Here is a 13,569-nt window from a genome sequence, read left to right as displayed (position 1 = left end):
ATATATATATATATATATATATATATATATATATAAGTGCTACAGAATCCTGAAAGCCCAAAATCCTGAAGACCAAAATCCTGAAAGTTCAAAATACTAAAAACTCAAAATCCTGAAAACACACAGGATATCAACACTTACTATATTCCAGCACAAGTGCATACAGAAACATATTACCCTTCAACTATATGCCCCTGCACCCCCCATGTGGGGGGATGTGCCCCCCACCACCCCTGCTACTTAAATATATCATCTCCGAGATTTCACTTCACTAATTCTGTTTGTGGGTACATACCTTGTTTTATGCTTATGCATGAATACCTTATTTTCTGTTTATGGATATTTACATTGTTTTCTGTTTATGGGTACATAACTTGTTTTCTGTTAAGGGTGCATATCTGTTATGGGTGCATACCCTGTTTTCTGTGTATGGGTGCATATCTTCTTATCTGTTTATAGGTATGTTATCTGTTTTTTTTTTCAGGGGTGCATGCATACCTTATTTTCGGTTTATGGGTGCATATCTTCCTTTCTGTTATGGGTGCATACCTTCTTTTCTGTGTAAAAGGTGCATACCTACTTATCTGTTTATGGGTACATACCTTGTTTTCTGTTTATGGGTGCATACTTTATTCTGTGTATGTGTGCATACTTTGTTATCTGTTTATGGGTACTTACATTGTTTTCTGTTTATGGGTGCATACCTTGTTACCTGTTAATGGTTACATACCTTGTTATCTGTTTATGGGTATGTACCTTATTTTCTTTTTGTGCGTACATACCTTGTTGTCTGTTTATGGGTGTATACCTTGTTTTCTGTTTAAGGGTGCATATTTTATTTTCTGTTATGGGTGCGTATCTTGTTTTCTGTGTATGGGTGCATATTTTGTTATCTGTTTATAGATACATGCCTTGCTATCTGTTTATGGGTACGTACCTTGTTTTCTTTTTATGGATGCATACATTGTTTTCTGTTTATAGGTACATATCTTGTTTTCTGTTATGGGTGCATACTTTGATTTCTGTGTATGGGTATACACCTTCTTATCTGTTTATGGGCACATACCTTGTTTTCTGTTTATGGGTGCTTACCTTGTTTTCTGTTTATGGGTGAATTCCTTGTTTTCTGTGTATGGGTGAATGCCTTATCTGTTTTTGGGTACATACCTTGTTATCTGTTTATGGGTACATACTTTGTTTTCTGTTTAAGGGTACATGCCTTGCTGTCTGTTTATGGGTGCATACCTTGTTTTCTGTTTATGGGTGCATACCTTGTTTTCTGTTTATAAGTATGTGACATCCCAACTCTGGTCCAGTAATCAAGGAGCCTGAGTCCTCACCACTGACACTGGTGAGAGATGTTCACTTGGAACAAAAACAGATACACTCAATATTTCCAGATTCAGCATCAGGCACAATTTCTCTTAAGAGCACACAGGGAACACACTCACTCTAGGGGCTGGGTTTCCCTCTCTCTCTCTTTTCAGGCCCCCAATAAGACTCCCCACTAGCACAGATGTGGAGTTGAGTCCTCAGCCAAGTGTCCAAGCCAAGTCCTCCACCACTCTCTCTCTGTAAAACCAGTGCTCTGTGTCCCTGCTCCAAGTAGCTGACATACACACTCTCTGAGATTTGATTTTCACACACACACACACACACACACACACACACACACACACACACACACACACACACCTGGAAAAGGCTGTCACAAATGTACTAGCTGTACCCCTCTGCCCAGACTTTAAGGTAGTTACTGCCACCAGACACTCCAAAGCCAGCAACTCTAAGGCTCTTACAAAGGAACCCAATTATACTGAGTGAATTTAATAGTAATACAAACGGTAATATAGACCAAACAGCAATGCTTTCATGAGTGGCCACAGTGTCACCAAATAAATGTAAGTACTCTCAAAGGTAAAAATATTCTCTAAAGGACCAGCCACAATTAAAAGTTAAATATATTTAATAATAAACAACAAAAGAACATGAAAATACTAAATATCTATTTACAATAAACACCAGAATTTCAGACACAGGAAATATTAAAAATAACACAGATGGATAGATTCACACAGATACAGAAAAACAGTACTTAATTAATCTCAGTATATTTTCTTGACTGATCTAAAGAATTAATGTTTCCTACTTAATTAAGCAAGGCAAGATGAAGTGGGTGAGTGGTCTTCCTTCTTGGTCAGGTTTCAAAAACAGATTGCTTTGAGAATTCGGTCTCTTCTAAAACATCATTTTAGTCCTGGATTACAGAATGACATCACACACATGTGGTCATCTGACTTCTGGTTTCCATACCACCTCCTTTACTAGCAACAGGACCAGAATCTACAAACATAGAGCTTTGCTAAGATCTGTTGCAGCTTCTGGAATTTGTAAAACAATTTTAAACTTCCACCCTTCCAGAGTAGCAATTAGTTCACTGCTAAAGACAATACAGAAGGCTTCCTAGTACAGACTTGTTGTCTCTGCTGCATTCAGATCTGTGAGATACAATGTTTTTGGCTTATACCAAGTAATTTAATTTCAAACTATGTTTTCAAAGTTAGCTGGACTGAGATTAACCTTTTATCTTCCAGTGTCCTCTGTTACAATGTATTAATTTCAATAGTTACCGTATAGTCTGACATACAGGTATACTTCTTTTTCTGTCCAGCAGAACCCACTGTTGGTGCATTTTTAACACAATCAACTTTACAAATACATTTTCAACACAAACACGTGTACAAGTCAGTTTGATATACAAATGACATATAATGGATTAATTGATATGCAAATGACATATAATTCTTTACACAACTTGAGCTAGCTATGCTGGCATATGTTAGACATCCACTGCCCTACTTCTCCTGGCATAGCTGACAATACTTCACATTGTCACAGGCTGCATACCTTGTTATTTGTTTATAGATACATGCCTTGTTTTCTTTTTATGCGTACATACCTTGTTTTATGTTTATGGCTACATACCTTGTTTTCTGTTTATGGGTGTGTACCTTGTTTTCTGTGTATGGATGCATAACTTATCTTTTTATGGGACCATACCTTCTTCTCTATTTATGGGTGCATACTTTGTTTTTTGTTTATGGGTATGTGATGTCCCTACACTGGCCCAGTAATCAAGGAGACTCAATCCTCACCACTGGCAACAGTGAGGGATGTACACAATGGGAGGATGACAAGTATGCACACACAGTAAAATGAAATTTCCCTTAGGATCACACAGAGAGCACAGTCAGTCTGGAGCTGGTTTCTCCCTCTCTCTTCAGATCTTCAATAAGACTCCCCACTGGCACAACAATAGACTTGAGTCTTTAGCCAGGGTGCCAATCCAAGTCATCTCAATACTCTCTCTCTGTCCAGCCAGTGCTTCGTGTCCCTGCCCAAGTAGCTGGCATACACACACACACACACACACACACACACACACACACACACACACACACACACACACACACACACACACACACACTTTGAGATTTGATTTATGCACAAACGCACACACCTGGGAAAGGCTGGCACAGGTTTATTAGCTATGACCCCTTATGTCCAGACTATGAGGTAGTTATCACTGCCACCAGAATCACTTATCAGCTACTTTAAGGCACTTGCCAAAGGGTGACTAATCCCACTGTGTAATGTTATGATTATCAAATGGTAGTTTTGACCAAGACTTGCAATGCTATTTAGGAGTGGCCTGTACAGTGTCACCAAGTACATATGCAAGTACTTTAAGAGCTTAAATATGTTTCACAAATATCAGCCACAAAGATAGAGTTAAATATATTTAATAATAAATAAAAGAACAAGACAATACTGAAACAACACAGTTACTTCAGAGTTCAAAATAACAGGAAATATTTTAAAACAACATTGCAGGACAGTCTCAAATAAATGCAGAAAACATCTAAATTAATCTTTACTGTTATCTATATCTAAAAGAGACACTATACCCTAAGTCTTACTTACAGACAACATGGAAGCAGATGTGCTGAGTGGATGTTTCTAGGTCCAAGACAAGATACAAAATGTCCAGTCTCTCTCTGGAAGAGTTATTAAATTAATAATAAAATTTACTGCTGGGTTAGGTTGGATGACATCACTCTTTGTCATCTAACTTCAGTTCCCAGGCTAAACAGATACTAATAGAATTTTAACATCTCTGTGTGAGAAATTCATACCTCTCAGAAGTTTGCAGAACTTGGAAGTTGTAAAACAATAAAACACTTTTACATTTGAAACCTAGTAATTATTTCTGTTTCAAGACAATACAAAATCTTCTAGATCTAGACATTGTGTCTGCTGCTGAACTGAATGGAGAGATAACACAATAATAAAACACTTTAATTTCAACTTATTTTCTTGAAGTTTTGCAAGTTAACTCTGTATGTTCCCGCTTCTACTATTAAAACATACATTTGCACAGGTATATAGTTTATATACATTTCTGTTCTTTTCCAGTAGGGTACACTGTGGACACATTCTTGAAGCTCAGTACTGTACAAACCCTGTTGAACACACATTTCTGCACCAGTGGTTTAATATAAACATAACATATAGTTCTCTTACATTTGTAAGACAAGCATATGAATCATATTAGTGTTCACAAATGACATATGATTATTTACAAAATTCCAGATAGCTGGGCTGGCAGTGTCACAGGGTACATACTTTGTTATCTGTTTATGGCTACATACCTTGTTTTCTGTTTATACATACATATCTTGTTTAATACATAAACTAAGCCTATACAAAGATTCCCTGTCACTAGATATACAGGTCATAGTATGTGAAGACCATTTATTGTAAACAATAAGAATGTAGTCTTGTTCCTAATCCGCTGCTCTGATTTTTAAATGCCAATGTTATGACTTTTAATGTTCAGAGGCTAAGAGATAGGTTTAAAACTAATAATACAAAAATGCCAATAATAATAACAATGCAGAGCTTTTAGTTTTACAATAATATGATTCAGTGATAGTTTCAGAGGAAAGTTGGACATTTTTAGAGATAAGGACATTGAAAAGGAAGGTAAGACTCTCTTCACCCAGTTCACCTAAGCTTCTCTGTAATAGACAATGACAGCCTTGTTGATGGTCTTCTGCCCATCATCTTACTAGAATTCCTTTAGGAGTTTATCACTGCAGGTGCATTTTATGTTATTGCTTTATTATGTATCTTCATAAGATCATAAGATCATAGGGGATTACTAGACTATCGACCCAGAGGTCATTTTAAGCCTAGACTCACACACACACACACACACACACACACACACACACACACATGGGATTCTGTGATCCAGTCCAAAGTGCCTGCTCTGTGAAATAAATATTGCATTTCTTAGTATCTTAGTTTATTTGTGAGTTAACATAGATTCCATAGTCTTATGTGCATTTTGTGTTCTGATGTTTACTTTGCATCCAGTATATGAACGTTTTTGTCATTGCTATTTGCCATCTAAAGCATCACTTAAAATTCTGGCCAGTTGTAGTGATAGAATACTTGTCAACTCTAAATGCATTGAGGTATAAAACTCCGCTGTAACTTGCCAACTCTGTATGCAAAGAGATATAAAGCTCTGACTTAACTTACCAACTCTGTATACAAAGAGATATAAAGCTTTGACTTAGCTTATGAACTCTGCAGGCAAAGAGACATAAAACTCAAACTTACTTGCCAGCTCTGTATGCAAAGAGGTGTAAAGCTCTGATTTACTTGCCAGCTCTGTATGCAAAGAGGTATGAAGCTCTTATTTATTTACCAGCTATGTATGCATTGAGGTATAAAACTCTGAGTTACTTGCATGCTTTGTATGCACTGAGGTATAAAACTCTGACTTACTTGCCAGCTCTATATGCACTGAGGTATAAAACCCTGACTTACCTGCCAGCTCTGTTTGCATAGAGGTGAAAAGTTCTGACTTACCTGCCAGCTTTGTTTGCATAGAGGTATAAAGTTCTGACTTACCTGCCAGCTCTGTATGCACTTAGGTAAAAAAAAACTCTGACTTACCTGCCAGCTCTGTATACATTGAGGTATGAAGCCCTGACTACAACCCAGGTGACCTGAGTTTGATTAATGGCTCAAGCACCTGCTGCAGTTGGCATTAGGAAGAAAAGCACACTGTCTCTGTTTCACCCCTGTTTGGGGTGAGGAAATGAGGTTCACATGCTCAGGATGCATGGTCCTGTAGTAAAGTCCCTGCCAGAGACCAGATGAAAGAACTGGCTCCTGAGAGCTGACATCACTTGAAGAAGCACCACTGCCAGACCCTGAAACAACTAGAGTAGCTAGAACTGCCCAGTCTAATTCAATTCAATCAACTCCAAATAGCACACAAAATTGTGTACCACCCTGAGGATACCCCCTCACTCATAAATATCATTAAGCCCTATAGCAACTTGAGATCCCTGCAATCAGCCAAAAAACTACTCGTCCAAACCCACAAAGCTAACAATGCTGCTGGTGAATCCCTATTTGCCAACTTTGTTGTCAAAACCTGGAATTTGTTGCCAAACTATATAACCCTACAATCCTCCATAGGTCTATTCAAAAATAACCTCAAGCAGTATCTCAAAATGAACTGGCTTTACCCGTGTACCAATCTTGATTAAGTTAAATACTGAAAGGAGAATCTCTAAATATCAAACAGGTAACTATTTCACCAAGCTCTGTATGCCATCTAATATCTCCTACCTTTAATTGTGTCTGACCATGTGAATTGTATATCCCTATTAGGGAACACCATGAACCATTGTACATACTCACTTTGTTTTTTATTCTTTGTTGTAAATGTTGTTTTTATACTTTTTTTATATTTTATATTTTTTAAATGTTATCTTTGTAATTTTTATATTTTATATTTTTTAAATGTTATCTTCGTAATTTGTCTAATTGGAGCTTTTCTCCTCGGGCCTCCGCTGAAAATGGACATATATCCAGTTGGACTATTCCGGTAAACAAATTTAAAATAAATAAATAAATAATAAAATAAGTGAGTCATACACCCTCACTGTCACCCAGTGCATGCTAAACTAAGGAGCATGTTACTGGGTATACATCACAGATTTAGGCCTACATATGGAAATTTCCTGATGGCTGCCTAAATGATGAACACTCTCAGTCATTTGTTGCCCCTAGTGAAGGGAGAAAGTATGGGTCAGTTGGACAAGTGGGGGGAGGTGATGACCGAAAAGGAAGTAGGGTAGACAAACCCTCAAAAACATGCTATGAACAATTATAATAATAAAAAAAGTGTTCTAAGCAGGCTGAAAATATTTGTTTACCTGATGATGGCATATACATACAAAAGGACCATTTTCAGCCTAAAGCTAAGAAAGACTGATACAGTGAAACATTAATGATAATTAATACTGTTTTCCTTGGATGCAGGAACAATCTGATAACCATGGGAATTATATTTATGTTGCTTCTTTTTTATGTAAAAATACTACTTTGTATTAAGTTGAAGATGTTGTTTACTATATAAAGGTAGTGTTCTAAGCCACACAAGTCAAGTGGTCTTAGTTAATGATTACTGTTCTAGATAGTTTACTCTGTGGGAATGAATCATTGTTTACCATACACGAGATGTTTGCCATCTTGTTATTAACTTCAGAGTCTACTACGTAATGTCTTTTTTATAACTGTGATTCATATTTAACTATTTACATACCAGAAATGTTCCCAGGTCTTATTAGTAACCAGGTTTCCCATCCAACAATGTGCAATTTCATGTGAAATACCCTGAAAAAGAAAGGGACAAGATTTTAGAGAATTATGGTAAAAACTGAAAATATGTACTTTCATGAAAAAATCAGAACGTCTTGCACTAAAGCTAAACTGCTGACCTACGATATGCACACAGCAAATTTAGGGTTAGTCTTAGCTAAGTAAATGAGAAGCAAAACACCAGGACTTGGAGATGGCTGTAAAATCCAGTATAAAAATCTTTATCTGACACAAGCGCTTTCATGGGTCATCCCATTTCTTCAGATATCTGAAGAAGTGAGGGGGCCCACGAAAGCACCTGTGTCGAATAAAGATTTTTATACTGGATTTTGCAACCATCTCCAAGTCCTGGTGTTTTGCTTCTTATTCTGGATCTTTTTTTGCAGGACAAGTGAGTTCTAAAGCTTTGGTGGCAGTTTTGTGTTTTTTACTTTTTAGTTGAGTAAATTTTATTTGTTTCTAATTCTGTTTTGTTCAGTTTAGGGATTTTATACACTTTCTGACAGTTAACAGTCATGTTTCTACAATGTAGAGTATCTACCATTTATGGTAATATTGTACTGCTGGTGTTGGAGATAAAGTGTCCACTGTCTAGCTGCTTTACAAGGATAAGCACTGTAGTAGGTGATCTGCAATAGTGCTGTCAGTCTCTAGGGGATGATAGCATTCTTCTTAGCAAATGAGAAGTGTTTCATTTGTTGTTTTATTGTTTTCGCAAGCAGCGAGATGTATACCCACATGAATGTAAGGTAATTTAAACATAAATCAGCAATTTTGTTCATCACGTCTTCTATGTATACCAGCTGCATAGCAGCCATGAGACTACTTGCAGTTTATACCCATGACTAAAACAGTGTCCGGTTTATTTCCAGCAGAAAGAGGCTATCTTCAAGTTGTTAATTCATCATTGCCAAAGTCAACTTACAAGAGAGTGTGGCTTACGTGTGGACTGCAGTTACAAGCAGTGTTCTGAGGCATATCATGTCAGAGTTGCCACTTTTACATTCTAAAATCCCATTTCACAGGTGTGGACAGATTAGTCATAAGATGTATGTGTCACATTTACAGAATTAGTTCTGAATAAGATGTGCCACAATAATTGGTATTAAAATAGAAAAACTGTGCAGGAATGAATGAATGTCATATTAGTGTACCTGACTATTGTTGCTGAGGTTTTCTCTTTAATTCAGTCATCCAGCACTATGGCAGGCAGGGATGGCATTTAGTCAGTTGGTGCCCTAGGCAAAACAGATCCACAGCTCCACCCCCACACCATCCAGTGTCTCCATCCTGGTCTACCTACATCATCCAGATTACTGGAAAAGCGCCCCTGCTAGTGTGGCACCCTAGGCAAGCACCTAGTTGGCCTATGCCTAAGGCCAACTATGATGGCAGGGCTAAGCTAACTCCAATGGCATAGAGATATAAAGTTCTGACTATGACCTAGGAGACCTGAGTTTCATTAGCCACTAAAGCATCTGTATACAGGATCTCAGAGAAGTGGACATTGCCATATAACGCTGTCATAGTGTTATCTCACTGTGGTGTGCCAGGAAACCATATATGATTCATCACATGAAGAAACATTGCATCAAGGAGCATGTTAAATATTATAGAGGCACAGGCCTAAAGAATACCCAACATGTCTCAGGCTAATCTCTGAAAGGTCCCTGTATCTAGTATGAAAAGAAATATGCATACTTTGATCTCCATGGGTATGGTAAGCATATGCATTCCCATCAATTCTGTTTGTGGAAAATATATGACAACTGTGACTAGTACAATGTTGCAATTGACTGAGAAGTGATCAATAAGTTCTTGAGTGGAGAAATTATGATGTCACCTCCTGATGGTACCATTTAGATAGGCAACAGATGGTACCATTGCACATACAGGCAGAAAATGGCATTGCTAAGGACATTGGTATGCTGCTATGCGCTATCTGCTGTGACTCCAAGCAGTCTTACTATGTGCAGCAATGACATTTTTGGTGTCCATTGTCCTTTCATAGTTAGGTACCCAGTGTGATGTCCCCACTCTGGGCCAGTAATTAAGGAGTCTGAATCCTCACCACTGACACTGGAGAGGGACATTCACTTGGAAAACAAATGGATACACTCAATACTTCCAGATGCAGACCTCTAGGCATCAAGCACAATTACCCTTAAGAGCACACAGGGAACACGCTTAGCCCAGGGTCTAAGTGACTCTTTCTGTCTCCCTGTAGGTCCCCAGTAAGACTCCCCAATGGTCCAGCTGCAGAGTTAAGTCCTCAACTGAGTGCCTAACCCAAGTCTTCCACCACTCTCTCTGTGAAACCAATGCTTCATGTTCCTGCTGCAAGTAACTGACATACACACACTTCATGCTCCAAGTAACTGACATACAAACACTTTGAGATATGATTTGTGAGCACACACACACACACACACACACACACACACACACACACACACACACACACACACACACACACACACAACTGGGAAAGGCTGGCACAGATTTATTAACTATGCCCCCTTCTGCCCAGACAATAAGGTAGTTATCACTGCCACCAGGCACTACAAAGCCAGCTACCTAAGGCTCTTGCAAGGGTACCTAATTATACTAAGTGAAATTAATATTAATACAAATGGTAATACTGACCAAACAGCAAGGGTTTTAGGAGTGGCCAGAGTTATCACCAGATAAATATGTGCAAATACTCTCAAAACTTAAATATTTTTCTAAAGGGACCAGTCACAATGAAAAGTTTAAATATATTTAATAATAAATAATAAAAGAACATGAACATACAAAATATCAATTTACAGTAAATACCAGAGTTTCAGTCACAGGAAATATTAAAAATAACATAACTGGAAAGATTCACACAGTTACATGAAAACAATACATAACTATTCTTGCTATATTTTCCTAACTGATTTACAGAATTACTGTCCCTGGTCACTTACTAGTGCAAGGCAAGATGAAGTGGGTGAGTAGTCCTTGTTGTCAGATCCAAGACAGATTACAGAATAGTGAGAGCAATCTCCTACTAATATCTAAATATTATTTCTGGTTTACAGAATGACACCACACACACACACACACACACACACACACACACACACACACACACACACACACACACACACACACACACACACACACACATTTGGTCGTCTGACTCTGCTTCCCACACTATCACCAACACTAGAAGCTGCCAGGATTTTATCACCTACATGTCAATAATTTACACACAAGAGCATTGCTCAGATCTGGTGCTTCTGCTGTAAGTCATAAAACCATAAAACACTTCCACTCTTCCTACAGGAGCTAATAAACCATACTTCTTGCAGACATTGTGTCTCATTTAAAACTGTGAGATAACATCTTTATGGCCTAGGCCCAGTGGTTCAATTTTCTTACTGTTTTGAAGTATGAGATTAACCTTTTCACTTACAGTATCCTCTGTCAAAACATACACATTTAATTCAGTTACAATAATACATGTACATTTATTTTCTTTCCAGCAGGGCACACTGTTGATACATTTTTAACACAAGCAAACATCACAAATACATTTTCAGCACAAGCATCTCTACAAATCAGTTTGATATACAAATGACATAATTCTTTACAAAATTCCAGCTAGCTGTGCTGGCATATGTTACACATCCACACCCTACTTCTCCTGGCATGGCTGGCAGTACATCCTATTGTCACATCCAGCTGCACAATTTCTCTTATATACAAGTATGAATTGTGACTATGTTCACCTCACATGCACTTTGATATTATCCAGCCCTCAATTTACTAGTTCATTTAATTTGCATATAATTATGTAGTTATTTGCCTATGTCTTTGGGATAACTGCACTGTAGCATAAGATGAGTCTATGAATCATTACTATCCTTTGCTAGTCTACATGTGGGCTGTTCCACCACAAATTCATGCTAAGAACTACACAACCTGTCTATGAATCCCAGTCATTGTGATTTCACTTTACTTTACAAAAGATGACCCTCCCTCACAGAGCCCTAGCCCAAATGGAAGCAGCAGAAGATGAGTACATAAATCACAATTGCTACAAAATCATTCACCAAGGCAAATATTAATACAATCAACACAGAAGGGAATATTTTATTTTATTATTATCAATCAACAAAATAAATGTAGTTATTCATCATGCATTATTTAGGTTAAGCTGCACTATTGTGGGGAAAATGTGAAGAATCAAAGTGCTGTACTTACATCTGCTAAGGATCGGTCACCTGCCTAGAAATACAAAAAAAAGTGAGTCATTATGCATTGCAGTCTTCTTTCTTTAAACACATATGCACCATTCCTGAAGTGTTAAGGATTTAGCTTGTTTAATTCCAGATATCTGCCATACTTCTAAAACTCCAAAGGTCTGACTTCCTTAGTTTGGTTCCATGTCATGAATATAAACATCGAGATTTTTAATTATGCATATGATTAACAAATGGAACACATGCAATGGAATTGTGGGATACTCTGTGGGAAGCAATGACTCTCAATATCCTCCCCCTAAGGTATTTTACTCCATATCCCCTTATTTAATATATTGAAGTCTGGGGTCGATACATCATGGGAAAGGGAGATCCCCCTACAGTGGGTTCATTCAAAAACAGTGCATTTCAGCAGCAAGCATTGGTCAGAAAAGCATCTGTTGTAACCACTGGATGTTGCTATTTATTTTAAATTACTCCTTATAATGCTGTATTTTTCATGAGAGACCTCGGTACTGATCCAAGTTGTTAAACAGCATGATGCCCTGGAGTTCATTCATGTGCAAGTCACCATAGATAAAGTCCCTTACTATACATATCCTAGCTGACCTTAACTACCCCTTTATAGACTGAGAAGCATATTGGTGGTAAATGGAACCACCTTCACTAAGCTGAGAGACATAGTGAATCTGCTGGCTGATAAATTTAGTTCAAACTTTAACCCCCTGCTCCCCTCACTACCCCCTGAGAAATCCATTCTAGTATATCCCCCAACTATCAGCAGGGAGCAGGTCTTGGTGGTGCCTGCCAAGGCAAAAAATACTGTCTACCTGGACCCAGACAATATTACAAGTTTCTTCCTAAATAGCTTAAAACATAACCTTTCTGGACCACCTGAGGCACTTTTCAACTACAGCCTAAAAACAGTTTCATACCAAGTGAATAGAGGACTGCAGTAGTCATCCTTCTTCACAAGGGCAGTTCAGTGACCCTGGAAACTACAGATCCATCAGTCTGACAAGCCTGATTTGCAAAGCCATGGAACAAATTATCATGGAAATGATCAATAAGAACACTGGTTGCCTACAGACACTGAACCCATCCTAGTTTGGCTTTGTCAAGGGAAGGTCTTGCCTACTTAACCAGGCCGACTTCTTCAAGTGAGTCACTAAGGGAATGAATTAGGGGAAGATGGTGCATACAGCCTACCTAGATGAAGTTAAGGCATTCAATATGATCCCCCACTCAGAGATATTGTTGACCAGTTCAAAGAATAAGGCACAAATCCATACATAACTCATTCAGTTGCCAGCTGGCTCATAGATAGGACCCAAGAAGTCAGAACTGGTGAGACCACCTCCACCAAGAGACCAGTTACCTGTGGAGTACCTCAGGGATCCATGCTGGGCCTGCTCTTGTTTGGCATTTACTTCTCGGAAGTCAAACCTAATGTCAAGGGCCTAAGAGATGACTTTCTGTAAATTGGAAGCTGTCATAGATTTCCCCCATGGCATAACATTCTGCAAAAGAACCTAACACAGACAAATGACTGGTACCAAAGCCACAGTGTAAAACTCAATGCCAA

General features: G+C 38.1%; 1 protein-coding gene across 1 annotated transcript in view; it reads right to left on the bottom strand.

The window, feature by feature from the left end:
• Positions 1–13,569, bottom strand: part of LOC122814922 (leukotriene A-4 hydrolase-like) — a 334,501-nt gene that overhangs the window by 166,650 nt on the left and 154,282 nt on the right. The window contains exons 9-10 of the mRNA XM_044087186.1: positions 11,986–12,009; positions 7,694–7,764 (exon numbers count right to left, since the gene is read on the bottom strand). Coding sequence (XP_043943121.1) covers positions 7,694–7,764; positions 11,986–12,009 — 95 coding nt within the window. The remainder of the gene's footprint in view (positions 1–7,693; positions 7,765–11,985; positions 12,010–13,569) is intronic.

This window comes from Protopterus annectens, chromosome 11.part0 (genome assembly GCF_019279795.1).
Source record: "Protopterus annectens isolate FY-2018-M chromosome 11.part0, PAN1.0, whole genome shotgun sequence".
Lineage (NCBI taxonomy): Eukaryota > Metazoa > Chordata > Ceratodontiformes > Protopteridae > Protopterus > Protopterus annectens.
The sequence above is the reverse complement of the archived record's forward strand: the minus strand, read 5'-3'. Positions and strand labels throughout refer to the sequence as shown.